At 39.6% G+C, this 26,605-nt stretch overlaps 1 protein-coding gene across 8 annotated transcripts in view; it reads right to left on the reverse strand.

The window, feature by feature from the left end:
- The window catches only part of TMA16 (translation machinery associated 16 homolog), a 58,875-nt gene extending 42,687 nt beyond the window's left edge, over positions 1-16,188 (reverse strand). For 4 of the 8 annotated variants that reach the window (XR_011436704.1, XR_289907.4, XM_023636356.2 and 1 more), the window contains exons 1-2: positions 15,938-16,188; positions 689-801 (exon numbers count right to left, since the gene is read on the reverse strand). Coding sequence is in view for 4 of the 8 variants with exons in the window: in XM_023636356.2 (XP_023492124.1) it covers positions 689-801; positions 15,938-15,940 (116 nt within the window). In the remaining 4 variants the exon portion in view is untranslated. The remainder of the gene's footprint in view (positions 1-688; positions 802-15,937) is intronic. The other 4 variants (XR_011436706.1, XR_011436705.1, XM_070261426.1 and 1 more) reach the window with 1 other exon arrangement.
- Positions 16,189-26,605: the final 10,417 nt, after the last annotated feature.

The raw sequence follows: 26,605 nt of genomic DNA on the forward strand, positions 1-26,605 counted from the left end.
ACATAGGCTGACCACTACCTTCTCTTTGAAATCTACTTTTTCCTCCTCCTCATTCTCACTTGTTGGGTCCTCTTCCTTTTTCCAACCTCTAAATGGGAGAGGGCCTCTGGACTCAATTCTTAGCTTCCTTTTCTTTCCTATCTACACTTATTTAATTAACCATCAGGTGATCTTACCCAGTCTCATGGTTTGCAATCCCACCTAGATGCTGATGGCTCCCAAGTTTGTGCCTACATCCCTAAGCTACTCACTGAACACTAGACCCCACATATCCAACTGTCCATTCTATACCTCCTTTTATATGTCTAATAGGCACTTTAACCTATATGCCCAATATATATCTGCATAGCTCACTCCCTCACATCTTTTAGCAGTCTGCTCAAATGTAGCTTCTTCAGAGAAGTCTTCCATAACCATCCTATGTAAAACAGAACCTCTCCCTTACTCTCCATCCCATAAACTTTTTTAGTTTTTCTTCATTGTACTCATCACAACCTATCTAAATTTATGTATCTGTTTTAGGTAACCTCTATTAAGAGCTGAATCCTTGTTCATCATTTTACCTTCAGTGCATAGAACACACTTAACAAATACTTGTTAAAATAAAAGGAAGGGAATATTGATGAAGGATAAATGTATAAATGGGCTTTACACCAATGCATAATACAAATAATGAAAAGATACTTACTTTTCCTTTTTCTCTTGTTTGTGAGCCTCTCTTGTAATTTGAGCTGCTTTTCTACTGTATGGATGGATGACTTTTTTTTCCCGTCCCACACTTTTTCCCTTTGGTGCTTTAGGCTAAAATGTAGGAAAAAATATGACACACATAGTCAGATACATAAGTGAATTCTGTCAAAAATGATTCCTTTGAAAGAAACTTTGAAGACAGCAATATATTGTTATAAACGATCCCACAGAAATACAAAGGATCATAAGAGACTACTATGAGCAATTATACACCAACAAATTAGTCAACCTATGAGAAACGGACAAATTTCTAGAAACATTCAACCTACCAAGACTGAATCAGGATGAAACAGAAAATCTGAGCAGACCAATTACTAGTAAGGAGATTGTCTCAGTAATCAAAAACCTCCCAACAAAGAAAAGTCCAGGACTAGAAGAGTTCACTGGTGAATTCTACCAAACGTTCCAAGAATTAATACCAATCCTTCTCAAACTCTTACAAAAAATATAAGAGGAGGGAACTCTTCCAAATTCATTTTATGAAGCTAGCATTACCCTGAGACTAAAACCAGACAAGGATGCCACAAGAAAAGAAAATTATAGGCCAATATCCCCGATGAACACACATGCAAAAATCCTCCACAAAATATTAGCAAATGGAATTCAACAATACATTAAAAGGATCATATACCATGATCAAGTAGGATTTACTCCAAGGATGCAATGATGGTTCAACATTTGCAAATCAATCAACATGACACACAACATTAACAAAATGAAGGATAGGGGCCGGCCCAGTGGCGCGGCGGTTAAGTTCACATGTTCTGCTTCTCGGCGGCCCAGGGTTCACCGGTTCCAATCCTGGGTGCGGACATGGCACTGCTTGGCACGCCATGCTGTGGTAGGCATCCCACATATAAAGTAGAGGAAGATGGGCACAATGTTAGCTCAGGGCCAGGCTTCCTCAGCAAAAAGAGGAGGACTGGCAGTAGTTAGTTCAGGGCTAATCTTCCTCAAAAAAAAAAAAAAAAAAAGAAGGATAAAAATCATATGATCATCTCAATAGACGCAGAAAAAGCATGACAAAATTCAACATCTATTTATGAAAAAAACACCCAACAAAGTGGGTACAGAGGGGACGTACCTCAATATAATAAAGGCCATATATGAGAAGCCCAGAGCTAACATCATACTCAACAGTGTAAAGCTGCAAGCCTCTCCTCTAAGAACATGAACAAGACAAAGACGCTCACTCTCCCCACTTTTATTGAACATAGTATTAGAAGTCCTAGTCAGCAATTAGTGAAGAAAAAGAAATAAAGGCATCCAAAATGGAAAGGAAGAAGTAAAACTGCCACCATTTGGAGATGACTTGATATAATATGCAAAAACCCTAAAGACCCCACCAAAAAACAAATGTAGTAAAGTCGCAGGTTAGAAAATCAATACACAAAAGTCTGTTGCATTTCTATGCACTAATGACAAACTACCAGAAAGAGAAATTTTAAAAAAATCCCATTTACAATTGCATCAAAAAAGAATAAAATGCCTAGGAATAAATCTAACGAAGGAGATGACAGACTTGTATATTGAAAACCACAAGACATTAATGAAAGAAATTGAAGACACAAATAAATGGAAAGAGATTACATGCTCAAGGATTGGAAGAATCAATATTGTTAAAATGTCCATACTACCCAAGACAATCTCCAGATTCCATGCAATCCCTATCAAAATTCCAATGAGATTTTTCATAGAAGCAGAATAATCCTAAAATTTGTATGGAACCACAAAAGACCCCGAATAGGCAAAGCAATCTTGAGAAAGAACAACAAAGCTGGAGGCATCATACTGCCTGATTTCAAACTATATTACAAAGCTATAGTAATTAAAACAGCATGTTAATGGCATAAAAACAGACACATATATCAGTGGAACAAAATAGACAGCCCAGAAATAAATCCATGCATGTACCGTCAATTAATTTATGACAAAGGAGCCAAGAACATACAACGGGGAAAGGACAGTCTCTTCAATAAATGGTGTTAGGAAAACTGGACAGCCAAATGCAAAAGAATGAAACTTGGGGCCAGCCCGGTGGTGCAGTGGTTAGGTGCACACATTCCACTTCAGCTGCCCGGGGTTCTGCTGTTTGGATCCCGGGTGCAGACATAGCACTGCGTGGCAAGTCATGCTGTGGCAGGCGTCCCACGTATAAAGTAGAGGAAGATGGGCATGGATATTAGCTCAGGGCCAGTCTTCCTCAGAAAAAAGAGGAAGATTGGCAGATGTTAGCTCAGGGCTAATCTTCCTGGGGGAAAAAAAAAAAAAGAATGAAACTTGACCACTATCTTACACCATATACAAAAGTTAACGCAAAATGGATTACACTTGAATATAAGACGTGAACTCCTAAAACTCCTAGAAGAAAAGAGAGATAGTAAGCTCTTTGACATAGGTCTTGGTGATGATTTTTTTAATCTGACACCAAAGCAAAAGCAAAAATAAATAAGCGGGACTACATCAAACTAAAAAGCTCCTGCACAGCAATGGAAACCATCAACAAAATGAAAAGGCAACCAATTGAATGGGAGAAAATATTTGTGAATCATAAATCTGATAAGTGGCTAGTACACAAAACATATAAAGAATTCAAACTCAACAGCAAAAAATAAACAATCCAATTCAAAAATGGGCAGAACATCTGAATGGAAATTTTTCCAAAGAAGAAATACAGATGGCCAACAAGTATAAGAAAAGATGCTCAACATCCTTGATCATCAGGAAAATGCACATCAAAACCACAATGAGATATCACCTCACACCTGTTAGAATGGTTATTATAAAAATAAAGAAATAAGTTTTGGCAAGGATGTGAAGAAAAGGGAACTCTTGGGCACTGTTGGTGGGAATGTAAATTGGTGCAACTACAATTGAAAACAGTATGGAGGTTCCTCAAAAAATTAAAAATAGAACTACGATATATCCAGCAATTCCACTTTTAGGTATTTATCCAAGAAAACAAAGCACTAACTCGAAAAGATACATGCACCCCCATGTTCACTGCAGTATTATTTACAATAGCCAAGATATGGAAACAACCTAAGTGTCCACTGATGGATGAATGGATAAAGAAACACACATACACACACACACATACACAGAAATACAAACAGAAATGGAATATTATTTAGCCACAAAAAAGAATGAGATCTTGTCATTTGCAACAACATGGATGGACCTTGAGGGCATTATGCTAAATGAAGTCAGTCAGAGAAAGAGAAATACTGTATGATGTCTCTTACATGTGGAATCTTTGAAAAAAAAAAAAGCTCATAAATACAGAGAACAGATTAGTGGTTGTCAGAGGCAGGGCATGGAGGGTGGAAGAAATGGGTGAAGGAAGTCAAAAGGCAAAAAGAAGAAAAAAACATAGATTCAAGTTGTTTTTCTAATAATATCACTCTCTGGCACTTACATTCCAAAATCCTATCTTACATGAGGAAGAATATAAAGTTCCAGGTATGGTTCACAGCCCCAACCAGTATCATCTTCCCAACCCAATTATAAATGATGTTTGTCCTTTACTTCCTATACCCTTTGACCTCCACCCAAAAAAAAATCTTGACTTTTGAAATCAGCATAGCATAGCATGGAGTCAGAGAGAACTGAGTTCTAACCTTTTCTTGAACATTTAGCAGCTCTGGGATCAACAGCAAGTTACTAACCACTCTCAGCCCCAGTTTTCCTCCCCACTGGATACAGCCATTGGCATCTCAGCCTCTGGATGCTGGATGCTTCGGAGGACCCTAATATCTGTGCTGCCAATCTCACAGGATTGTTGTGGGGATCTAGGGAGATAAAAGACACAAAGGATCTTTGTAACATTAAATAATCACATGTATAGATACCAGAAGGCCTTGGTTATTTGCAAATGGCTCATGTACTCTATTGATTATTAATGTCTGCCTCCCTGCTCTGCCTCTCAACTGATCCCACATGGGAGATACCGCCAGAGTGGGTAAGCAGCAGGCCCTCTTACTGTCTACCCAACAACCACTCACTGCCTCCTCCTTCCCAACAGAACTCCAATCTTACTCACTCTCCTAATAACCAAGTGCGTGATGTGGGGCTGTACCCCGACTCAGCCCCAAAGGAGGGGTGAGTCTCGACTGGTCAAAACCAATCATAGTAATGTCATTGCCCGTGTTAGTGACTGGTCAACGTAATTCTAACCAAGGGACATAATGGGAAGTCTGCTAGGGGCTCTCAGAAATAACATTCCTGCTCTTATTTTTTCTGCGAATGTTGATGTCTTGATGCTTGAAGCTGTCACAACCATCTCTGAGCTCAAAGGGAAAAATACAAGGACAAAAGTTAGCCACTGAAACTTGGAGAGCCTCAGTGTCTTTGATCCTCATAATTAACTCTAGAACTGCCTTGCCTAGAGATGTCTTGATATGTAGGATAATTCTGGTGATCAGACATCCTTGTCTTAGTTAGCTTGGGCTAATATAACAAATTGCCATAGAGTGAGTGGCTTAAACAATAAAAATGTATTTCTCACAGTTCTGGAGGCTAGAAGTCCGAGAGCAGAGTGGGTGGGTTCTGGCGAGGGTCCTCTTCCAGACTGCAGACAGCCGGACCTCTCCTGGTGTCCTCACATGGTGGAAAGACAGGGCTGGTCAGCTCTCTGGCTTCCTCTTCTAAGAGCCCTAATCCCACTCATGAGGTCCCCACGCTCATGACCTAATCACTTGCCAAAAGCCCCACTCGCAAACACCACCACATTGGTGACTAGACTTCAACATATGGATTTTAGGGGGACACAAACATTCAGTCCAAAAGAAAGGAAAGAAAACTAGACATTTCAGTAACTTTTTTATTCCTACATAATTCTCTATCTTACTTGACCTATCCACAAAGCCCTCAGGAATCCAGGCTCCTTCCATCTTGTTATCTACTATCCTTAGACTATAACCTCCTATATCTCCATATAGTCCAAGATACCTTAATAGCAGGTCCAAACTCCAGCCAGTAACAGTAGAAAAGAAAATCAAAAGGCAAACCCCATTCCTTTAAGAGCAAGATCTGGGAAGTTGTAATCATCTGCTTGCATCCCATTGACCAAAATGTAATCAGAGGGTTATATAAGGGAGAGTAGGGAATATAATCTTTATTCTCAGAAAATAATACATTACTATAGAAGAAAAAGAGTCTATTAGAGAACAGCTGGCAGTCTCTAACATATCTAACCCTTAAAAAGGTCAAGTGTTTCTAGAATCTTCCCTTCAAAACTACTGTCACTGCCTTAACTCAGCCTCATGATCTGTCATGATAGGTATGGTCATTAGGCTGTTACTGCTAGTCCTTTTTTCACAGAAGTCACAGAGCTTATTTTTGTACAACACTAGTAAAGTCCCTCTCCCCTGCTATAAAGAGTTCTTGGGTCCTAGATCCTTAAATGGAAAACAATCTACCCCCAACCTACTTCTCCAGCATTCCTTCTCACTCTTCAAAACATCCTTCATGCCATTTTAATGAACTTCCCATCATTTCCAGAACACATCTTGCCACTTTATAACTTCTTGAGACTGTACTTGTTACCCCTGCCTGCAAAATCCTTTTCCTTACTTGTTCTCAAGGAAGGACCTCAAAGACACAGCTCAACACACACCTCAGCCATTTCCTTTGTAAAACTCCCCAGGCAGAATTAATTAAAATGACCACCAATTCTTCACTCACACATGTATTCATTCCTTCAACAAATATTTACTGCTCACTTCTTGATAAACCTGACCAGAAAAGATAGCTTCAAGTCTGAAACCCAGAATAGCACTGGAAGTTGGTTACAGATATAAAGGAATAAAGAGTGAAACCATCATATAACAGTATGTGCATTCTTTTGTGTTTCTCTCCGCACACGTGGAGGCAAGGGGAAGAAAGGAAGGTGTGATAGGGACTTTTGTGCATGAAGTTTACCCAGCAAACACACTTCAGAACTTGTGGTAGGCTGTCTCTAAGATGGCCGCCAATGAGCCTTACCTCCTGATGTTCATGCCCATGTGTAATCCTGAGTGTGGACCTAGTGACTCACTTGTAATGAACAGCATTTGGCAAAAGCGATGAGTTATCAATCCTGAGATTAGGTTATGAGAAGACTCTGGCTTCCAGCCTCACTACGCTCTCTTACCTGGCTCACTCTCATGGAAACTAGTTGTCACAATGAAATGAACTGCCCTAAGGAGAGGCCAATAACACAGGGAGGCCTCCAGCCAACAGCTACCGAAGAACTGAGCCCTCAATCCAATAGTCCATGAGGAGCTGAATCCTACCAAGAACCACATGAGTGAGCTGGGAAGTGGATCGTCCTCAGTTGTGCCTTGAGATGAAAGAACAGCCTCGGGTTATAACTTGATTACAACCTTGTGAGAGAGAAACCTTGAGGCAGAGGATCCTGGTAAGCCATGCCTGATCTCTGACCCCAGCAACTGAGATGATAAATGCTGTTGCTTTATGCCAGTAAGTTTTGGGATAGCTTATTACACAGCAAGAGACAGCCAATGCAAGACGGAAAAACAAAGCGAAGGTGTGCTCTTTGAAAACATATCTTTATTCGATATATCCTAGCAAATAAAATGCTTTATAAAAATGAGGTCACAAAAATTTCAAGAAAAAAAGATGCTCTCTGAAGCCGCTAAAACTTAACTAAAGTTACACAGCTCTGAAACACTGTTTCAGCAATACGTCCAAGTCTATAAAAAATTTCCTTTAAAGATTTAAAAATTTTCTTTAGAACAAGAAATAGTCTGATACCCTTGGAGTACGAAAATGTTCTCACAGCTTTAGAAGCTCTCAGTACAAAGAAGGTACAAAGAAACTAAACTTGTACTCTGACTCAACTGTAGTTTACAATTCCTTATAATAATTTATTCATGAAAAGGTTGCCTCAAGGCAGGATATGAATATATAAGAAGGCACAGAAATATGGACAATAACACTAAATTTCAAAACATTTTCATGTTTTTCAATTTATTACAATAAAAAAATGCTTCAATAGGGGAAAATTTAAGTAAAACCCTATCAATAAAATGGTAATCTATTAAGCAGTATATTCAAGCTAAATATCTCTTAAACAAAAAGAAATTAATCCCTATCAGTCAGGGGTTCTCCAAATTTATTTTGTAGAGCATTTGATGGTTTATGAATGGTATAGAATATAAACAAATAACAAAACTGTGGAGAGGATCTAAAGTGTATGTTCTATGGAAGGTTAATATTTTATTTTATTATTATTTTGTTTTGCTTGAGGAAGATTCACCCTGAACTAATATCTGTGCCAATCTTCCTCTATTTTGTATGTGGGTCACTGTCACAGTACGGCTGCCGACAAGTGGTGTAGGTCCGTGCCCAGAACCGAACCCGGGCCACCGAAGCAGAGTGTGCCGAACTTAACCACTAGGCCACGGGGCTGGCCCCCCGTTTTTGTTGTTATTGTTGTTGAGGAAGATTCACCCCGAGCTAACATCTATTGCCAATCTTCCTCTATCTTGTATGTGGGTGGCCAGCACAGCATGGCTGACAAGTGGTGTAGGTCTGCATCCGGGATCCAAACCTGCAAACGCAGGCTGCTGAAGCAAAGCACATTGAACTTAACCACTATGCCACAGGGCCGGCCCCTAGATTAATATTTTATGTTTTAAAAAGCACCAAATTTAACTTTCAAAGATACAGCAAAAACAGCATTTCTTTTCACAGGTATAACTAATATACTGTTTTGAATAATTATGCCTACTCTGAAAAGTTTCTGGCACCACAGGAATATTCCAGTCAGAAAACTAGTATTAAAAGTACCTCTTGGGGCCGGTCTGGTGGAGCAGTGGTTGAGGCTGCGCACTCCACTTCGGCAGCCTGGGGTTCACCAGTTCAGATCCCCGACACGGACCTACACATCGCTTATCAAGCCATGGTGTGGCAGGCATCCCACATATAAAGTAGAGGAAGATGGGCATGGATGTTAGCTCAAGGCCAATCTTCCTCAGCAAAAAGAGGAGGATTGGCAGCAGATGTTAGCTCAGGGCTAATCTTCATCAAGAAAAAGTATCTCTTTCCTACAATCTTTAGTGATTATTCAGAAAATTCATTCTAAACTATTCTTGGATTCATAATTGAGAGTAACAGAAGTAAACACATAAACAGTTTATTCAAACAACAGTGATAGAAAGAGGTATTTAAGGGGTAATATACTTCAACTATTTTTGTTAAAATTATAAATAACAGAAAGAAACTTTTCCTAAAAGACCATCAAAGTCATCATAGAATCTAGGCTCAACTAGAGACAGAAATGCCATTTAGACTATCCAGTGTAACTAGAAACCTAGAAGAATGATCATCCTACCTAATATACTCAAGGTACACGAAGGCATACGAACACTTAGGAAAAAAAAATATAAGCCTAAAGCCATGCCTACAACTGAGAAAGCTTACAGTATCATACCTTAAACACCAAAATAAATTATAGAATACAATATACTAAGTCACTTAACATCAGTAACATGATGGAAATGAGATGCACTAATTAAGAGAATCTTAATGCACTCCAGTACATTTTCCTTGCTCAACAGATAAATATGATGCCATGACAAGTGTCAATGACAATTAGTTAGGGCTTCCAGTAGGAACTTAATGGTTCCCCACGTAAGCCTTTCTAAAGCCCAATTTGCAAGGGCCATTTCACATTCAAGTTCACCTCTTCCTTGAACTATCCACAAATAACCATCTCAGATTTTAGTAACCTTTCTCTCTTGGTAGCATTTACCACTTAGCACCGAATAACATACTGCATAGACCAGTCACTTAATTGTACACTTGTGTTCTGTCTCCTCAACAGCGGCTCCTTGAAGGCTGCAAATATGCCCTATGAGTTTGAAAATAATAGTTTGAAAGAAATAAAAGTAGGATGTGGCCATAAGGGAACATTTACTGAGTACCCTCTGTATACTGGATATTGAGCTACTATGAATTAAAAATATTAAAAATGTTCTTTAAACCAGTGTGAAATATCTCACATAAAAGTAATTTTTAAAATAGCTCATAAACAATGCTCTCCTTAACATTAAGAAAATATCTTAATAATTCTCTAATGTAGACTTTAATGTTACTGTTCATGCAAAAATCTAACATCAAGTTCAACTTCTTCTTTTATGTTATTCTCAACTCAGCCACCAATATCTAGTCAAAATTAACCTTTTTTTCCACATTCTCTGCTATCACCCTTTACACCTCTACCTTATACTAGCGTTATTTAAAAAAAAATTTACTGAGTACATACTACCATGTACTAGGATAGGCAGTGAAGCTCCAGGATCAAAAACAGATATGGACCTGCCCTCACGGAGCTTGCAATCTAGTTAGCTCATGAATAACTACATCATTTAATAAGTGCTGACCAGAAAATGGCCAGAAGCACAGGGTCCTGAGACCATATATAAATGGACCTAACTTTGGGAAATCAGGAAAGGCCTCCCTGAGGAAGTGCCTTGAGACCTATTTGTTTTTTAAAAGGACAACCTGAGCTGCAGTATAAAGAATAGTTTGGAAGGAGGTAGCGTAAGAAGGAGCAAGACAACCGGAAGTATTGAAGTCATTAAGAGATGACAGCTGAGTGGCCTAAGGGTGGTGACAGTGAAGATGAAGAGAAATGGCAAAGTTTGAAATGTATTTTGAAGAGAGAATGACACAACTTGAATACGGAGAGTGAGGGAAAGGGAGGAATCAAGTATGACCATCAGGTTTGCCACACAAGCAACCACATGTTCAGAAGTACCATTTAGTAAGACAGGAATGGCATGGAGACAGGGGCATCAAGAATTCACTTTTAGATATTAGTCTAAGATGCCTGGGTGACAGTTAAGTAGAGATGTGAAGCAAGTAAATGAATATGAGTCCAGCACTTAGAAAAAAGGTCTGGCCAGAAGATACAAATTTGCAATGACTTAGGGTTATAGGTGGTAGTTTAAAGCCACCAGAGATAACAAGATTCCATTCAGTAAAAGAGTAAGAAAAGAAACGGGCCGAGGGCTAAGCTCAGATGAAGTACAGACATGTAATGAGCACCTATAACATAATGGACAGTTATAAAATCAGTAAGAAAAAGACCAACAACCTCAAATAAAAATGGGAAAAGGAATACAAATTTGTCATAGAAAGAGTAAACACAAATGTTTTTAAAATTTTGAAACAATGTGTGGTCTACTTTAAAAGAAATGTAAATTAAAACTTCAATAAGACAGAATTTTTAACGTATAAAACTGAAAAGATTTACAGAAATTACGAACACTGCATTAGTGAGTGTAGGTGAGGTAGCAGTCTCATAAATAAGTGGAGCGTAAATTGGGACAAGCTTCTGGAGGGCAATTTGATAGTTCTTATCAAGATAAAAATTACACATCTTTTGACCAAGGAATGCTACCTCTATTCATTTAGTCTACAGACATATTTATACATGTACAAAAACTGTAAGAATGATCAATGCAGCAGTGCTTGTGGTAGTAAAAGAATGGACACAGCTTATGTGTCCATCAGACGCCTGGTTAAACAAATTACAGTAAAAGCAAACAATGGGATATCAGCTGTAAAAAGCAAGAGGCAGCTCTGTATCTACTTACACAGATTGATCTCTAAGATCCGGTATGACAAAGAAAGCAAGGGGCAGGAGTGTGTTTATTACGCTATTTACATAAAAACGGAGGTTAGAAGACATATACACATGCTGGTACACACATATAAAATATCTGAACAGGTATCTAAGAAACTGACAACAGTGCTTGTTTCTGAGGTAAAGTGGGGCATTAGGTAACAGAATTGGAGGAACATTTACTTTTTGTGATAGGCAGAATAACGCCCTCCCTCCCAAAAGATGTCCATGCCCTAATTCCCTCAACCTGTGAATATATCACTAAACACGGCAAAAGGGACTTTGCAGATGGGATCAAAGATCTTGAGATGGGGAGATTATCGTGGATTATCCACCTGGGCCTAATATAATCAAAAGGGTCCTTATAAGAGGGAGGCAGGAGGATCACTGTCAAGAGAAGTAGATGTGGCCTTCTCTAGAAGATTTGAGGATGCTACACTGCCAGCTTTGGACATGGAGGAAGGGGCCAAGACCCCAGGAACATAGGCAACCTCTAGATACTGGAAAAAGCAAGGAAAGAGATTTTTCACTAGAACCTCTCGAAGGAAGTCAGCCCTGCCTACACCTTGATTTAAGCTCAGTAAGACTCATTTTTGGAATTCCGATCTCCAGAAATGTAAGAGATTAAATCTGTATTGTTTTAAGCCATCAAATTTGTATTAATTTTTCACAGCAGTAATAGGAAATTAATACACCTTTCATAGACAACTATTTTTTACTATTTGATTTTTTTAAAACCATATACATGTAATATTATTCCAAAAAAGGTTGGTACACTAGGTACATTTTCATTAATGTCTTGTGCAGTTTTACTAACTTTCAGGAGCAAGTTTTTACTAGCAAGTAATCATCTTAATATTTATTAAGCTTACGGACATAAAAACAAGACACATAGACCAATGGAACAGAACTGTGAGTCCAGAAATAAACCCATGCATATATGGCCAAACAATTCATAAGAATCAAACTGGACCCCTATCTTATATCACTTGCAAAAATCAACTCAAAATGGATTAAGATTTAAATATAAGGCCAAAATCATAAAACTCTTGGAAAAAACCATGGGAAAAAGCTCCTTGACATTGACCTTGGCAATGATTTTTTGAATCTAAAACCAAAAGCGAAAACAAATAAGTGAGACTACATCAAACTAAAAAGCTCTGCACAGCAAAGGAAACAACAAAATGAAAAGGCAACCTAAAGAATGAGAAAAAATATCTGCAAACCATATATCTCATAAGGAGTTAATACCCAAAATATATAAGGAATTCATACAACAGCAATAATAATAATCATCCAATTAAAAAATAGGCAGAAGACCTGAATAGACATTTTTCCAAAGAATAGACATTTTTCCAAAGAAGATATACAAATGGCCCACAGGTACATGCAAAAGCGTTCAACATCACTAATCAGGGAAATGCTAATCAAAACCACAATGAAATATCACCTCACGTCTGTTAGAATGGCTATTATCAAAAAGACAAGAGGTAACAAATGCTGGAGAGGATGTAGAGAAAAGAGAACCCTTGTGCACTGTTGGTGGGGATGTGAAATGGTGCAGCCACTAGGGAAAACAATATGGAAGTTCCTCAAAAAATTAAAAACAGAATTACCATATAAGCCATATTACCAACAATTCCACTTTAGATAGATCTGAAAGAAATGAAATCACTATTTTGAAGAGCTATCCACACCTCCATGTTTACTGCAGCATTATCTACAATAGAGAAGACATGGAAACAATCTAAGTGTTCACTGATGGATGAACAGATAAACAAAATGTGGTATATGCATACATATGTGTACACATATATATCTGTGTGTGTATATATATATACACACACACATACATAATAGAATATTATTCAGCCGTAAGAAAAAAGGAAATCCTGCCATTTGCAACAATATGGATGAACCCTGAAAGTATTATACTAAGTGAAGTAAGTCAGACAGAAAAAGACAAATACTGTATGTTCTCATTTACATGTGGAATGTAAAAACACCATACTCATAGAAATAGAGAGTAGACTGGCGGTTGCGGGGGGCGGGGGGGGGGTTGGGGGGGGAGGCAGGGATATGAGTGAAATGAGTGAAGGTGGGTCAATGGGTGCAAACTTCCGGTTATGAGATGAGTAAGTTCTGGGGATCTAATGTACAGCACGATGACTATAGACAACAATATCGTATACCTGAAGGTTGCTAAAAGAGTAAATCTTAAAAGCTCTGACGACAGGAAAAAAAATGGTAACTATGAGAGGTGAGGGATTGTTAATTAAGCTTACTGTAGTGATAATTTCAGAATGTGTTATGTATATCAAATCATCACATTATACACAAAGTTCTAAGTCAATTATATCTCAGTACAGCTGGAAAAAAACACTATTTGTTGTTAAAAACAAGATTCGCTAAAAAAAAAACAAGCTGATTTGTTGTTATTGCTCACATTTATGGGTGTGAAGCCAACAGCACATAATTCTTGTCATTAAGGAATATGCAGTTGTCAGTAACAGTTAATGTCTACAGTAATACGTAAGGATAAGACAAGGGAGGGATGATGGCACACTTTTTAATGGTTTATAATATAGCTAGTGGGAAAAACAAGCAAACAAATGCTGTAATAACAGGCTTATACAAAACAGGTGCATACCCATGAGTGCCTCATAGTACAGTACACACCAAACTTAAAAGCACTAAAAACTTTTTAAAATAGAGAATAAAGAAGTGTTGAGTGGGATGGATTAGTGTGAAAACATTCTTCGCGTTAGTTGAATTAAGTTTTGCTGTAAGAAAAACATATGAAGGTGGGACACTCCAAGAAAGATCCACATTAAGAGAAAATAGATGAACAAAGTAACAAAAGTGGACAACTTAAGCTGTGCTGTTACTATTTACTACTATTACTAAAGCCGATTACAACAACTAACATTTACTAAGTACCAGAAATTGGGCTAAGTGGTTTACATTTAATTTTCACAACAATTCTATAAGGTAGGCACTATGGTTATTACAATCTGATTGGGCAACTAAGACTGAAAGGAGTTAAGTAATTTCATCAAGATCATAATTTAGCAAAGACAAGTGCCAAACTCAGTCCTCTGGGACTCCATAGCCCACTGTGTGAGCTTACTGAAAGAAGTTTAGAGTAACTGATGTCAAAGTCTATACGGAAAACCTCCAGTGCCAAGCTGAGTTTAAATTTAAGAGAGGATGCAACAGAGCCTCTGTTCATGTGCCAGAAAAACAACAGGACAAGAAATGTGCCAATGAGAACAGATCTATATGACACTTTTTGGACTCTTACGACAGGGCAATATACTCCTACTACACAGCCTGACAAAAGTGAAGTGTTAATAGTCAAGGACAACTACAGTCAAATGTCAATCAATCCCCCAATCACTCAGGCACAATCACATTAATGTCTGAACATTCCACTCTGAAAAGTTATGAAAGAAAATTATATTATAAAGGGTTAGAAATAGCACAAAATAAGCAAAAAGACCGAATTTACAAACATATATAATCTACAGCAAAAAGACTGTAGAGAGACACGAAAGACAAAAATGACAGCCATATAACGAATAGGAGAAAAAAGAAAAAGCAACAAAGAGGAGAACAGACATTGTGACCAGAGTACATAACTTTTTATCACCTTACAAACTTTACGTTGTTTTTATTAAAAACTAGTTCAAAAATGAATATTTATAAAACATGTTCCTATTCAAGGATTATTCTCAAGAACATAAAGGTAAGTGAAAAAGCAAAAAGAAACAACACAGTTTTGGAACACAAACATAAGCGGTAATATATACAAATGCAAGACAATTATAAATACAAAATTTAGATACCGTCTACCTCTGAGATCCTCCTGAAGGGTCTAAGTTCAAGGAGGGGAACATAGACGCTTTCAAGAGCTATGTTATGTTTTATTCCTTAAACTGGATAATGGATAAACGAGAGTTCCTTATACTGCTAACCTTTATACTTGCGTGTTATACAAACACTCTTTCGCATCCACTAAAAAAAACAACAAAACTGTTTCAGTGCCGTGGCGGGAATAGGGGCGTAAAGGTAGGATGTGGGGCCTGAGTGGGTCACTGGAGGCGGTGAACAGACATCGAGACAAAGGCGACTGAGTCTACACCGGCGGCAGGAGGGGGCACCGGTGTGTGCAAGGAGAGCTCTTCCGAGTTTTGCCGCTCACCGCCCCACCCCCATGCACTGGTGAGTAGCAAGAACATAAAGGGGTGCATTCCCCCCGCCGCCCGCCGAGGCGCAGTGGCCGGGAAGAAATGAGGCTCAAGGCGAGAAGCGGCAGGGTGCCCCGTGCGCACTTCAGAACTCAGAAGCAGAACTTCACCGTCCGGATGCTGGCCCGGGGCCCACCTCCAGGCTGCCTCGCCCTGCCCCCCAACACCCCGTGGACCGCCGAGCATCACCACTTCGCAGCCTCCCTTCTCCCAGCTTTCCAAAGCCGCCCCCTCCCTCCCTCTCTGCTCGACAGGAGCTTCCAGGGAACCGAACTGTTCAAGGGAGCGGGAGGGGGCCCACCATGGTGACGTCCTCGTGGCTCCTGGGGACCGCCGCACTCCAGACCCCGGCAACCTCACCAAAAGCAGCCACAGCAGCTCACCACACCACTCCAGCCCGAACACACGTGGGGCCGGGAAAGCTGGGGCGGATCGACCGGAAAGGGCGGGGCGAGTCCAGTTCTCTAAAACGTCCTCGGGAAGCGAGACCGGGTCTTTTTCGCCCGCCTTGGATTTTAAGCCCTATCCCAGCGGGCAGCCTCCCTGCGTGCTGCCGAGGCATGGCGGGAGGGAGCTTGGGGCAGGAGGGTGAGCTTGGCCCCGCGCCAGTGCTCGGCGAGGGGTTGGAGACGGGCTTGCCGACGCCCGGGGCTCCAGGCCAGTGGCGTCCCAGGCCTGGACTCGGATGTAGGGCATCTGCTCCAGAGCTGAACAAAGCTCCCGTTTTGGGGGATCGTGCCTCGCAGAGGCTGGCTACCTCCGGGGAGGGCTGCTCGGAGGAGGCTCGCGTCCTAATGAGGCAAATGGCCCTACCCTCTGCTCTTCCCTCCACCAGGTTACCTTGAGCGAGGCTTTCCCCCTAGCGTCTTAGGTTCTTCATCCTTAAAGGCCGCTTCCACATATTAAAGCCCCTCTTACAACTCGGTTTTTGTTTTCTTCTCACAATGTGTAAGAGCGTCTGTCTCACCTTTGCTTGTTAGAATTCCATAGACAATATATTCATTCAACAAATATTTATTGATTACCTACTGTGTGCCCTGCTTTGGGGGTATTCTGACACTATCCGGGCCCTCGCCCAGCTCATAATCCTGTTCACCAAGAAAAAAGTCACTACAATGTATACAGTAGGCATATATTTGGGCAATTAGAATTGCAATTCCAGAAACACAGATCTAGGCAGAAACTCAAAATGTGCTCCGAGGAAGAAAAGGAGACAAGGGTTTATAAAGAAAAAAAGAGACAACTAAACAGGTTGTTTTGCAAAAATTGTGACTGGTGCTGGCAACAACTGTGAGTTCTTGCCTCTGCGTGATTGGTTGCTAAGGCCATCTCTAAGGCAGAAAGTTCTTATCTATGAGAAATAAGAAATCTCAAGCATATTTCTTGAAAGAAGGTCAAGATGACAGCAGTGAAGCATAGTTCAAAAGTTACATTCCATCAGGGTAGAGAATGGTGTCCTTGCACAAGCCTCATTTCCTTAATTGCCTCCTGACTGCATTTTAGAAGCCTTGACATGTTACTCCATTTTGTTATGCTGTCCAAAATCCAGTAGGATATGTCAAAAAAATAAATAAATAAAAATAAATATTATTTCAAATAGTATAAGTACTCTGAATAAAATCAAACTGGTGGGTTGGCAGGAAAGCTTTTACACTTGGTAGTTTCTGAAACCCTCTTATGGAAATGATAGTTAACCGGAGACCTATATTAAAGAAAAAAATTATCTAGACACTTGTTAAAGAATGGTAAGACAGACTTTATTCACAGGGCGGGGGGCCGTCACCATAGGTATAGGGATCACTGCAATGGGGTCTTGCAGAGGGGAGAGAAATAGGGCTCAACTCTAAATGCAGCACGGGCAAGTGGGCATTTATAGCCAAGGACCAGGGTGGGGGTTAGTGGATGGAAAATTACTGAGAGGAATCATCAGGGGTAAGAGGACATTCTGACTAAATCAAGCAATCAAAATTTTTGCTGAAGACAGGCCAGAGTGATCAGATATCACTTGGGAGATGGTGGAGGACCAGGAGCTTGATTGGCTATAGATATGGAGGTTGAAGAGCTATGGAGAACTGGGGATTCTGGCTAAATTGACTTCTTGTTAAAATTGGACAATGCAGAAAAGAACACGAAATCCAAAAGTACAGGCCTACTTGAAAAAGAGTTCAGGGAAACCTGAGTAGAGTTTGGTCAAGGAGAGAATCTTGTCACCTAAGTGATAAGAGAAAACTAGGGAGGGGCTGGCCAGTGGCGCATCGGTTAAGTTCACACGTTCTGCCTCTGGGCGGCCCGGGGTTCGCCAGCCCAGATCCCGGGTGCGGACATGGCATGGCTTGGCACACCACGCTGTGGTAGGAGTCCCACATATAAAGTGGAGGAAGATGGGCACGGATGTTAGCTCAGGGCCAGGATTCCTGAGCAAAAAAAGAGGAGGATTGGCAGTAGTTAGCTCAGGACTAATCTTCCTCAAAAAAAAAAAAAAAGAGAGAAAACTAGGCATGGGAAGAAGCTACAGGCAGGGTGAGGTTAGGTGTGCCTAGATATGTGTGTGCAGGTACATGTATTTAATCAACAAATATATCCATTTTTAAAAATAGATTAAATTGTAAACAGGAACATGTGACCAGAAGATCCATGAATCTAGGGGCAAGGCATTTTCACATGGCTTTTAAGTGTGTGAAAGTGCTTTCTGTGTGAATCTACACAGTGAAGGTCACATTTGCAATCTATGCTGTGGAGACGTTATTCTATTGATGACTCCAATTAATCAGAATCTTTACATCATACTTCTCTACTCTAACCATTTCCTGGGAAGCCAACTTAAATCCACCCTAATCCATTCTCTGAGTCTGGCCCAGTGCAAGTCAGCTTCCTGTGTTCTATGTTACTGCAAATCCAGTAAATATTAAATCCTCATTCTGGCTGTTTGAGCTGTTACTAATGGCTCTGCTGATCACAGAATCTCTACCTGTTCCTACCCTATTTCTAAATTTCGAATTGCCAATAACTTAACAAGACTGATATCCTGAATTTTTTTTTTTTTTAGTTTGGGTTTTGAAAATAAAAGACTTTATATTTTCCCCATTCATATTTAACCCCTAAATAATATTGATTATGGGCAAGGTGCCATAATCAAAATACACTGTAGCAAATGCACAAATGAGTTATGCAAAGTAAAAGTAAAAATAACAATAATGGTTACTAATATTTGGTTGTAATTTAATGTGTACATGCACCACTTTGATAAGCAAAATGAATTGCCCCACTCCACCTCTCCAGTCCAACACCCCCACCACCCAATAACCACAGTAGATAGTTTGGAGACATCTTTAGAGAGATTAAGAAATATACAGAGATGTGTGTTTACATGTATAATGGTTAAGTAGTTATTAACGTTATATAAAATAGGCTATAAGTCAAGAAGTATTATGGTATATACAAAAGATCACTTGAAACTAATAAAAGGTTTCCACTTTAAATATATGTTCACTTAGTAATATGGCTCCAAATATAGATTAGAAAACTGGTAAAATTTCAAGAAGTAGGAAAACCAACTGCCTTGGTGGTTTTTTAGTGATTAATAGAAACTTTTTTAGTAATTAATAGAACAAGCTGATAAAATATTAAAAATGATTTGGAAGACTTGACTACAACACAACTTGACCTAACATATCTATTTAGAATACGGCTTTCAAGAATACATGTGCTTTCAAATATATATGGAATAGTTAACAAAAATGATCATATATTGGACCAGAAAGCAAGTCTAAACAAATTTGAAAGGATTGAAATTCTACAGAATATGCTGTCTAACCACCATGAAATTAAACTAGAAATCAACAACAAAAAGATAGCTAGACAATTCCCAAGTATTTAGAAATTAAGGATTATCTTTCCAGATAAGTCATGGTTAAAAAGGAAATCATAATAGAAATTAGAAAATATTTTGGGCTGAACTATAAGAACAAATTGTAGAAATATATAACCTATCAAAACTGACACAGAAGACTAGAAAAGTTGAATAATCCCATAATCATTTTAATAAACGGTCACTCAAATATCTTCTAACGATAAAATTACATGTCCAGATTTTTTTAGATTTTATAAATACATAGAAATAGAACAGCACTTCCTTCATATGATAAAAATGTGGATTGGCAATAGTGATAGGGGGTATCATTGTCTTCTTCCTGACCTCAAAGAGCAAGCTTTTGTTCAACCACTTTGGAAAACCACTTTGACATTATCTAGAAAGTCGAAATGTGTACATCTTCCAAACCCAGGCATATACCTTAGGAACTACAGCACATGTCTCTCGGGAGCCATATACAAAAATATTCATAGCACTGTTGTTCATAATAGCCCAAACGAGAAAAAAAACCTAATTGTTAGTTAACAAGAGAATAGAAAACTAAATTGTGGCAAATTCTATATAGCAATGAAATGAACAAACTCCAGCTATGCTAAGGATAAATTTTTAATCATAATGTAAAAGAAGTAATAGATGAAAGGCTGCATACAGTATAATTTCATTTATATAAAGTTCAAAAACAGGCAAAGTGAGCTATACTACATTTTTTACAATACTTTCATAAGTGGCCAGCAATATTTGTTAACTCGAGTGGTGGTTATCTTGGTGTTTGCTTATAATTTTTCCTTATGTGTCACATTTATGTCTTATGTACCTGTATGTTTATAGGCTGTACTTCATAATAAGAAGTGCTAAAAAAAATTTAAGCACAAATATATTACTCCATCATCTTTCGAATCCAGTATTATTGTTGAGAAGTCTCATGTTGCACTAATTTTTGTTCCTTTGTCGGTAGTTTACTTTTCTGTATAGAATCTTTTAATAATTTCTATTGCCTTGTTCTTCAATTTCACTATAGTGTGTCTAAGTATTGATATTTCCTTGTATGTCTTGGTACTCTATGGCCCTTTCGATTTCTTTTTGGGATTTGAATTATCTGGATATTGATAATTCTGTTTTTCTATCTTTTAGTCCTTCTTTTATATTTTCTATCGCTTCCTAATTTGATCTTCCAGTTTACTATTTTATTCTTTGACATAATCATCCCACTGTATATTCCATCTATTGTCATCTTCATTTCAACTCTCTTATTTTTAATATATAATATTTACATTTGTTTTTTAAAGTAATTTCTCATCCCTTTGCTTTATTACTATATTCTTCCTTAACTCTTTTGAATATATATAGTGCTTATTTTAAACTGTTGGCTCATCTGTTCCAATAAATCTGCATCATATGTTTTTCAATTTTATTATTATTTTTTAAACTTTCTTTTAGAGTAGCTGTACTCCTCATGTATGTATTTTCCTTGTAGCATTGCATTTCACTGATGGAGTCAGCTGTTTTGTCCTGTAATGTGTATTGGGGAAGTGCTCAATACCTCACACCCTCAACTGTGTTCTTGGAAGATTTGAGAACAAGGAGGGTCCAGGCTGGGAGGAGAGAGCTCCAGGGCCTACAGAACCTCTGCTGACAAGGAGAGCAGGCAGCGTGAATGTCTGAGAGCAGCTGTCATCTGGTACCAGTTTTCATGAACTCCTCACAATATTGGGAGGCTGGCGACGTTCCCCATTCCTAAGGTGAAGCAACAGAGACAAGAGCTAAAATCACAGCCTCTCCCCATCCTCCCTCAGCTGCCACAGACATCCTCCTCCCTGTCGACTGCTGTGTTCTTTGCCTGCCTCCCACCCCACCACGTGCTAGTTCCCATCTTCCCAGGGGTTTCTCACACTTGTAATTTTACGTCCAACTGCTAATTCCTTCCTGTTTCTGTCATTTTTCAGGGTTGATTTTGGAGGAGCCTGTGTTACTTTAACATTTTATCCCAGTTATTTTTAGAAGTCCTGATTATTTTAGTCAAATTAGCCTTTTGTCATATACGATGTAAACTGCTTGGTAATTTTTCTTTTGACCTTTTTCTGACAATTTTTACTGGGAGAAATTGTAAAATGTCTTTCAATAGGGACCTAGTTGTTATGTAAGTGAGTTAGAGATGGGCCCATCTAAAGTTGTACACAAGCCCAATGTCGTTTACTTCTTCACAGCAGGCTGGGACCTGGTAACTCAAAAGCCTGCTGGGGCACAACTCAAAGTTTACACATCCAGTTGTTTGAAATATAGCTCCAAAAGCGTAATTTTAGCCATTTGGAGCCTCCCTTCTCTGCATACCCTAGGAACATCACCCAGCATCTGTTAGCCATGGGTAAGATAAACCCTGGGGCCATAAAAGACCCCAAGCCACTGCTGCATCTCAGAGTTCTCCAGCCCAGAGTCACCCCACATGCTGCTGATTGACATCACCTAGACGCACAGCCCCCCTCCAAACTCCCTCTGTAATCCCCCACTCTCCCCACCTTCTGGGTACTGGCCTCCACCAGTGCCTTTGGAAGGTATCATGCTCTGAGTCACTCTCCCAACACCCACCCCATGCAAATCTCAACGCACCTCCCAAATAAATTTCATTGTATGCTAGTACCGTCTCATGGTTATATCCTCCAACTCACTACACTGGTTAATGTTACAAACAATTATTTGCTGTTGTTTTTAAAAATTACTTAAATCTATATGTACCTATGTGAGAAAATGTTGTAGACTTGTTAAGTAGAAAAAATGAGCTATGAAACAGCGTGCATTATAAATCTCCCTTAGAATAAAACATTGTGGAAAGAAGACATGTGTATGCTTATTTGTGCATAGAAAACATCTGGAAGGATACACAATAAACTGTTAATAGTTTCCAAGATTAGGTTGAGGTGGGGGAGCTCAGAAAATAACTTTTCACTCTATTCATTTATAGTGTTTGAATTTTTCAAAATAGTATATTTATAACTTTTTTTCCAATTTAAATAAAGGAAGACTGAGAAAAGCTGAATTTGATAATCCAAGTGGTCAGAGATTGTGGTGTCAGTAGAGATATGTGAATGCAAACAACAATATAGTGGTTGGTGATCAAGCTTGGGCTGCAAGTGGGCAAGTCCTAAGCCCTCGTACCTCAGAATGTGACCTTATTTGGAAATAAGGTCACTGCAGATGTAACTAGTTAGGATGAAGTCATTACTGGGGGAGGCTGGGTTCCTAATCCAACATGACTGGGGTCCTGACAAAAAGAAGACATTTGGACACAGACGTGCACACAGGGAGAATGTTATGTGAATATTGGAGTTCTACTGCAACAAGCCAAACGTTATGGGTTGAATTGTGTCCCCCAAAAAGATATGTTGTAGTCCTAACCCCTACCTTGGAGTGTGGCCTTATTTGGAAATAATCTTTCCAGAAGTAATCAGGTTAAAGGGAGGTCATTAAGGTGGGCTGTAATCCAATGTAACTGAAGTCCTTGTTAAAAGGGGAAATTCGGACACAGAGACATGCATAGAGGCAAGAGGATATGGAGAGCCACAGGGAGAGGGCAGCCATCTACAAGCCAAGGAGAGAGGCCTGGAATAGATCCTTCCCTCACAGCCTCAGAAGGAACCAACCCTGCTCACACAGTGATTTTGGACTTCTAGCCTCCCAAACTGTGAGACAATAAATTTCTGTGGTTTAAGCCACCCAGTCTGTGGGTCTCTGTCACAGTAAACCTATCAAACACTCACCAAAGCAGATCCACTGCCTTCTCCACTTGTTCTCAAGCTTGTCAAATAATTCTACTTGCTTGCATTAAATTTAATATTCAGCACTATATATACCTATATTTTTTTTATGGAGCTAACAAGACAAAGAACTCCCTGGTTAAGACCTTTATTATCTGACTTCTGCCCTCTTGCAATAGCCTCACCTTCTCTGATGTGGATTAATGCTGCCCCAGTTAGAGAAGCCCAAGGTGACCTGGCCTACATGCCAAACTATACGACCCAGTGGACTTTTTTTATGGTATGAATTAGGACTGCCCCAGGGAGAGAAGCCCGGGGCATCCTCACCTGCATGCCGATCTATATGGCCAGATTCGTATCTAAAGTTATATGACCACACAATAACCAGACTCCATCTGCACTGAAATCATTTAATGACTTTTTACATCATCTTTTCTTTTCTCCAGTAAAAATAAGTCACATACCCATGCCTTATAAAATTAGCCCTAACCCTCAACTCGAGGCAGCAGCAGGAGCTCTGACCGCCTGTGGGTCCTGTCCCCACGCACCAGCTCTGCCTGCCCATGGGTCCTGTCCCCATGCCAGCGGGGGCAGCAGCAGCTGCTCTGCCTGCCCATGGGCCCTGTCCCCATGCCAGCGGGGGTAGCAGAAGCGGCAGCAGCAGGAGCTCTGCCTGCCCATGGGTCCTGTCCCCATGCTATTCCACACTATTCTCTAAATAAAAGAGCACTACTGCCAGATCTTGAGAGTCTAAGAAATCTTTCTTTTGACTCCTCGGCTCACCGACCCCGCATCATTCTCTACATTTATTTATTTCTCCAACTCCAGCTATCTTGCCTAACACTATCAAAACAATTCTCCAAAACACTACTGTAATCAAGACATTCACAGATGAAGATCTTTCCATTGCACTTCACCTTCAACCCAAAAGCGAGAGAACAAAACAAAACTCACAAACAACACCCTTGGCTCTGCTTCAAGGCCTTTTTTGAAATCTGGCTTCCTGCTTTCCCCCTCACTGTTTCTCAGCATGAATCTTCCCTTCCCGTCAGATTAGAAATTCTCTTTTTCTGCTCTCATAACTTTGCTCATGGGCTTCCTCTCCTGTTTACACTAACCAAAATTCTACCCATTCTACAAAGCATAGGTTGAATATTACCTCTTCAATGATTCCTTCCCTAGTTACTAGCTAAGCATAAGCATTTGTTCTTCTGCCCTGGTATTGCATTTGGCACCAATGGGCATTTACTGTAATCATGTGTCTGCCTACCTGTCTTCCCTATTAGATTTCAGTTCAGTATCTGGAGGGCAAGAACCATCTTTGATTCAACTGTAGAACATTACATAAGTTTGTTGTCTATCAAGTATACAGTGAAGAAATGAATAAATTATTACTATTTTATTTTAAAAAATCTGCTGTGGTTGTTAAACATACAAAACATTGCTCTGAAGATGAACTGTTTTGAACTTGAAAACACTATAAATAAACAATGTAACAAGATTATTTGTCTACACAGTACAACCAAAGTTAAATATTAAAATAATACATGGTGGAGATGGTGAATTGTCTACTGGTATTGATTCTTCCCTGTGTCTTAGGTCCCCCCACCCTAAAATTTAACAGAGCAATGGCCACATTGCTATATTTGCCAATCTCCCTTATTGTTGGGTGTGGGTAGGCAAGCAAGTTCTCACCAATGGAATACGAGAAGTGAAGTTTACAATGTGTAGGTCATTTCCTGAAAAAGAAATTGATCACCTCCCTTCCATCTTTATTTTCCTTCCTGTGGGGAGAGTGAAAGCACAGCATAGTGGGGCTCCGTCAGGTCCTGCTGAGCAGAGCTGCCTGGCAAGCCTGGACTTTCCACCATCTTCTGAACATTTACGTTCCGACGAAATGAACTTAAATCTTGCTTGAGCCACTTCTTTACCCCCCTCCCCCCGTTGGTCATTTTATTACCATAGCCATATAACCTGAAAAGTCCTTTTACAATACAGTAATAAAAACTGAACACTTATTCTGAACAAAGATACTGGAATAACCTTCCTTAGGCATCATTCTCAATACTTATTTTAATTTATTTGATTGAATTTCAATAGAATGTAATAGCCAGTGTTTATAATGATAAGCATTAGTCATCAAAGAAAAGGTTAATGCTTCATTACCCTTTATAAGAAGAAAGGCAGATATTTGGTACATTTTAGAGAGTTTAATTTAAAATCATTCAAATGCAAAAGGGTTTTGTGTTTACTAGAGCAGTACTAAATCTCTCTGGAAAATTCAACTAACCATAACAATGGGATTTTTTAAATTGTTCTTAACAATTAAGATTTCATTAGGGGCCAGCCCGGTGGCACAGTGGTTAAGTTTGCACGTTCTGCTTCTTGGCGGCCTAGGATTCCCTGGTTCAGACCCCAGGTGCCACTTGGCACGCCACCCTGTGGTAGGCATCCCACATATAAAGTAGAGGAAGATGGGCATGGATGTTAACTCAGGGCCAGGCTTCCTCAGCAAAAAGAGGAGGATTGGCAGTAGTTAGCTCAGGGCTAATCTTCCTCAAAAAAAAAAAGATTTCATTAGACTGTACTTTGGGGGACTCTTTTTTTCAGTGAGGAAGATTGGCTCTGAACTAACATCTGTTGCCAATCTTTCTCTATTTTGTATGTGGGATGCTGCCACAGCATGGCTTGATGAGTGGGGTGTAGGTCTGTGCCCAGGATCCGAACCTGCAAATCCCAGGCCATGGAAGTGGAGCGCACAAACTTAATCACTATACCACTGGGCTGGCCCTGGACATTTTTTTAAAATGACACCAAAAAGGTTAGCAATAATTGGTGTCGTTAGAAATCCCAAGCTCCTGAGAGTCTTCTTGGGTCAGAGTGGTAATGTAAACGTGTGAAAGACGATAGAGAACAGTGCAGTATGGGCTACAGTTATCTGGAGAGTATACGCCCCATATAAGGTCTTAACATTCAAAATATTTTAAAATACTGTTCTGAGGCTGTGCTAGAGTAACTGGAATGAGACTTACCCTTTAGCCATAAACAACTAGAAAACCAGACAAACTATACAAGGCAACATTTTTGTACATTGGAAAACAAGCAGCACAGGACTATGACCCCTGAAGAAGAAAAACAAATGAAATGAATCATATCATAATCCTGGCTTTCTTCCTGGGGACACTTTTCCAGACGCTGCTACAGGGAAGGGTATCTTACACAGAGCAGGGCAGTCTCTTGTTGAGATAACAGAACAGAGACCAGAGCTCAGAAGGACTGAATTGGCTAGAATTTTGGAGGGATAATGCTTACAAGGAGGGAATTGCCTGGAGAAAGACTTCCAGAAGTC

The sequence above is a fragment of the Equus caballus genome, chromosome 2, assembly GCF_041296265.1.
Source record: "Equus caballus isolate H_3958 breed thoroughbred chromosome 2, TB-T2T, whole genome shotgun sequence".
Lineage (NCBI taxonomy): Eukaryota > Metazoa > Chordata > Mammalia > Perissodactyla > Equidae > Equus > Equus caballus.